Genomic DNA, 5,561 nt, shown 5'->3' with positions numbered 1-5,561 from the left:
CACAGAGTTTTAGAATTAAAAAAATAAAAGCTGTTTCCGTTCACAAATTTAAAAAAAGAGATTCTGACTTTTCTCATTAATTCTACCAGAGGGAAGAAAAAGTTTCAATCAGCTACAACCCTGGCAATAGCAAAGGGCGCTAAAAATAGACAAAGTAACGGTCCCAGGCGCTCGGTGCTTTGAGGGAGAGACTACTAGGGACTCGCGGGAGTGCGGTGGCTGGGGGCGCGGCCTAGGCCTGGGCCTTGGGGGCGTGGTCGGGGCGTGGTCGAGGTGGGCTAGCCCTGAGGCTAGGGCCGAGGCCAGGCTTCAAGGGGCGTGTCATGGGCGTGACCGAGGCGGGCTCGAGCGGGGGGGGGCGCGGTGGGGCGGAGCCACCTTGAGCCTGCTAAGAGACCCGAGTCTGGCGGGAGCCTCTGACAGATTCCCTCAGTTCGCTGTCATGTCGTTCACGCAGCGCGCGCCGCAGGTTGTGGAGCTCGGGGAGCCTGCTTCCCCTTTACCGCCTCCTGACGACCCTGATTCCCCACCACCCCGTAGTAAGCGGCCCCGTCTTGAGGAGCCCGGTGGTGTTTCTGAGGCAGGGTGGAGGCTGCCTTTGGTGCCTCGCTTGTCTGAGGTGGAAAAAGTCTGGGAGTCGTCGGCCAGACCCTTCAAGGCGCTCCTGCTTTCAGCTAAGGAGATTTTTGATAACTCCACAGACTCGCATGTGGAGAAATCTGTCGGTGAGAAGCAGATGTGTAATCTGGGATGCCAAAATAGCAGATTTGAGATGAAGAGTTGTTTGCGGTCTCTCCCCTCACAACGTTTTGATTCTGGTTTGAAGGCTTCTAGAGCGTCTTGTGAACCAGGGCTGTGTGACAGAGAGTCCTTCGGTGTGCATTGCAGTGATAGATCTAGAACAGAGGCTAGTCAGCTGCCCAACGCCTCTATACATGATGGACAGGCAATTAAAAACGAGGATGGAAAACGATATTTACTCCAGGGGAGAGACAATAGCCAGGAAGACAATAATTGCACAAAACAGACAGAAAATTCATTTTTAGATGTTACCTTTTACAAGGAAACCAAATCAACGTTTCATGATATTAAGAACAGATGTAAAGCTGACAGCGTTATGCCATCAAATAAAAAAGAAAATAGCATTTCAGCATCTACACTAAAAATATCAAAATCTCAAACCCAGCCCAGCATGGAAATTGCCAAACCCAGCTATTTTAGAGATAGCAGCACGATAAGTATCCCTGAGTTTCCAACTGATTTAAATAGCAAAATGTCTTCTGTCTATTTAAAGGAAATAATGAAGAAAAATGACAAAAATGAGGCATATGTGAGGGATTTCACAAACATTCACTGGTCCCCAAATAGACCTGATGTTAAGAAGCAAAAGTTACAGGATGATAAAAAAATTGTGGATGCAGAAAATATTTTTTCTGAATGTTATGGAAGTAACCACCAGTCACTCAGCAACCAAAGTGTTTGTGTGAGAAAAAAAGACTTGATCAGTTTACACTACTATAATCACTGTAGTATCAAGTCTGATGCAATAGACTCTGCAAAGAATTTCACTATAAAACTAGAAAATGCAAATTGGGAAGAGGCAGAAACATGCCTGGACAGCTACATATCTACCAGATCGGAAAAATCAAAAAGCTGGGACTGTAACATTAGACATATTTTGAGAAAAAATAGGAAAAATTGTTGGATTATGGATAGTTACAAAACTAAATGTGAAAATATGAAAACAACTGGAGAAATATTGAATTTGCAACAATTATTAGAAACAGATCTCTTAAGCAAAGAAAATTATCACAATACAGAAGTCATGAAAACACATGAAGAAAAATCAGAGCCTCCCATGATAGGAACACTGGGTAGTCAAAAAGCTTTAATAAAAATTTTTTGGTTAAAAGGTAAAGGAGAAAATGATAATATGCTACAGTTGAGATGTTATACTATGCAAAAAGACTTTCATTTAAGCAGTATTTTTGAAAATTTCATTACAGGAATTTTTTATTTCCTTAAAAGTATTTCAGGAAATCAAAAAGATAATAATATCTTAACCTGGTATGGAATTTTGAAGTGTAAAAATCAAATTGCTGTTCAAAATCTAATAACTAGGAATATGAATGTCAATAGAAAGAATGATATTTTAAGCATATATTTACAAACCAGTGTTTTAGACCTTCTAAATATTATATTGAAAACCAACATAACATCTTTGCTCAATAACTTTGACTCTTTAACAATAATTGAAAATGATTCTAAATTAGAAGAGGGATGCATTTTCAAATGGGTAATATATTTGAATTATCCAAAAAATGTTACAGTGAAAAAACTTATCAGTTCCTCCAGTATGACGATTAAAAACATACACTTTCCAATTTTTGAAACATATCAAAAAATTCCCCTTTTAATGGACTTTGATGACATCGATGAAATTTTTTTGACAAAAGAAATTAGTTACAAGAATAAGAGTTGTCCTGAACGACTCATGAGTGTGGGAAACTGGGTGCACTGTAGTCCTAAAACTGTTAAAACACATGTTAAGTCTTGTCCTCAATTTATACAGATCCAGAAATATATTAATAGAAAAACTTATGAAATAAATATGCAGAACCAAGATTTATATTCTGAAGGAAAACAAAAGCATAATAAGATCAACAGATTTAATTTTAAATGCATATATGAAGATTTCTTCAATATTAGGCAACAGGCTATACAGGCAAGCCACGACAAAAAACACAATGAACAAACCAATCTGACGACTATAACTCCGGTGCTAAATTTTGGGGACTTGATAAGTGAAATTGAAGAAAAAAAATATGACTTAATTTTGAAGGAGGAAGTAAAAGTCACAGCACAAAGTTTAACAAACAGTTGCCAAGTTCATGAAGATATTAAGATAGAAAAGGAAGAGAAAAAGAGTTTTTATTCAACGGAAGGCATATTTTTTGTGCAACCAGTTTCATTAATGAGTAAGAAAGTAGATGTGGAAGAAACTAAATATGTTAATCGAAATAATGTAGCTGACAGAAATGAATCTGACAATATTTTTCAAGAAAGTGAGTTAGCTAATTCAAAGCATTTTCATCCAAAGAATGACTCTTCAGAATGTTTTAATCTTCAATTTGAAACTCACTTGAGTGTAGGGAACAATGAATGTTTTCAGGACTTATCTGCCAAGTGTTTATCAAGAGATGCTCTGACAATAGTAAACGATTTTGAGATGAAGAGTAAATTTGATTTAGTACTTGAAGAACTTCATATGTTTCATGAAATTAGTAGGGAAAATGAAATTCTAAGCACTGCGGAAACCAGCAATGGGCAAGAAAATTACTTCGTAGAAAATAATGATGTTGAGGAGGTAAAAACGGAGATTAAAAAAGGTTTGAAAATGGGTACAGAAAACAAAATATGTTCATCTTCTTTGCTCTGTGATACGATAGCAGGTCCTAATACGCATAAAAAACACCAAAGTTTATTTAAATGGAAAAAAGTACCCAAAAGTGGAGAACAGGAAGTTCCTAATGAATATTGCTGTCCAAGAACATCAGAGGAAGAATTACTCTATTCTACTTCTAAGGAAGGTATGAAATTCGTTTTAAAATATACTTTCTGAGTTAAAAGAAAATGCTGCTTTTTTTTTTTTCTGTGTAGGCCAAATATATAATTTTGGCAAAAAAAGAAGATAAGGTATAAGACAATGTTTATTAATGCATTATTATTTTTCTATAAAGGGTTGTTCAAACATTAAATAATATACTGAAGTTGATGGGAACAAGTGATGAAATTTTTAAAAGGAGCTTTGAAATGTCCTGTTTTACTTATCTAAATATTAGGAGCCAATGGGAGGAAATATTCCTGAAAAAGTAATTCTTTTATAGTATTAACATTTTATATAAAAGTTACTTTTTGCTATAACACATTGATCTTTATTTTTAGATTGTGAAAAACCTTTACCTGAAAGACCAGCTTTCTTCTCTGATGAATTTAAGGAAGAAAAATTTAATTATTTACTGAAGGGAGGTAAGATTTTTAGTTATTTTCTATAATACTTTCTAAGATGATCATTGCATTTTTGTACTTTTAGCATGAAGAAAATATACTTAGGGTGTTAACAAATAAATACAAAGATTTAATACTTTTGTAAACATTAATAATTTACTGATGCAAATTCCTATAGTTAAAAATTGGCTAAAAATTAAAATATCATTTAGAATGTAATTAGAAAATGCACTCTAAAACTGTTTAAATATTTGCAGTGATGCATTGCAATAACTATATGATAAAATAGGTGTTATATATATATACATATACATATACCTAATATACACATCTAATGTATGTAACATTAATTAGCAAAAATGAAAAAGGCATTTATCTAAGTTGGATTTATGTTGATGTTACTCCCAATTATACATTTATTATTATTGTTTTCTATTCTTGAAAGATTATGAGGCTCTTTATATGTACATCTTATGTAGTGATTTTGAAAGAAATTAGCATCATTTAAATATATTAACGTGATTTAGGACTATGGCATTTAAACTTTTGCTTACTATAGAAAATCAAACTGAAGAAAAATTAAACAGCTAACCTTATCCTTTGCCTAAGAGGTGTTTAATATCAGAATAAGACACACTAAGTCTAACACCTGTTCTAACTTGTAGTACCAATGGGGGTGAGGTAGGAGTTGGATTAAAATTAGGGAATTATTTTCTGAATAACTACGTTTTCATTTGGTCAGAAATTGCTGGTATTACACAATAAGACTAGATCTAGACATAATAATGTAGGTGAAGTATATTTACCAAAATATCTTCAGTCATGCATCATTTCTCAAAGCATTTCTCCTGGCTTCTCATCAGTAGAATTGCTGTCCCTGGTACTTTTATTCAGTCACTTCAGAATTGCATAATTTCCTCTTGTCTTAGTTTATAATGAAATACTCTTAAAAATTAATCCAAGTCCTTGGAAGATCAAAAGCCCATGGGAAATTTCTTCTCCCACGAATAAAGGAAATAATTAAAGGAACAATACTCTCTAAGACTAAAAGCAGGATGGTGGAATTGGCCTGAAAAGGATAGCGGTTGTTTCTTCTAGGACAGGAAGAAAGGAAGAAATTGGGTTTAGGAACATATTCTCTGATAGAATAAAGGAAGATTAGGGAGCACAAGCCCATATTGTCATCATGATGTTAATTGTGATAATAAAAAGGATATTGAGGCAGATTAAAGTATGTGCCTAAATTGGGAAAGAAATGTTACACTTGTTGGAAATATCTGAACCCATGATACTCTATTGTGGCTTCACAAGGAAAAGTTCCTCCTTGTCATGAAATATGAAAAATAACGTGTGAGGTCAGCCAGAGTTATTTAATACTATGTTAGGATCGTTGTCTCAAATCCACTTTCAAAGTGCATAAAAATAGAATGAAAGGGCTTCCCTGGTGGCGCAGTGGTTGAGAGTCCGCCTGCCGATGCAGGGGACACGGGTTCGTGCCCCGGTCCGGGAAGATCCCACATGCCGCGGAGCGGCTGGGCCCTTGAGCCATGGCC

At 35.5% G+C, this 5,561-nt stretch overlaps 1 protein-coding gene across 1 annotated transcript in view; it reads left to right on the top strand.

Moving 5' to 3' along the window:
- The first annotated feature begins 442 nt into the window (after positions 1-442).
- Positions 443-5,561, top strand: part of RAD51AP2 (RAD51 associated protein 2) — an 8,079-nt gene continuing 2,960 nt past the window's right edge. Inside the window, exons 1-2 of the mRNA XM_024118598.1 lie at positions 443-3,590; positions 3,946-4,029. Of these exons, the coding sequence (XP_023974366.1) occupies positions 443-3,590; positions 3,946-4,029 (3,232 nt within the window). The remainder of the gene's footprint in view (positions 3,591-3,945; positions 4,030-5,561) is intronic.

Source organism: Physeter macrocephalus, chromosome 12 (assembly GCF_002837175.3).
Source record: "Physeter macrocephalus isolate SW-GA chromosome 12, ASM283717v5, whole genome shotgun sequence".
In the NCBI taxonomy this organism is placed as follows: domain Eukaryota; kingdom Metazoa; phylum Chordata; class Mammalia; order Artiodactyla; family Physeteridae; genus Physeter; species Physeter macrocephalus.
This window is presented reverse-complemented; position numbering and strand designations above follow the sequence as displayed.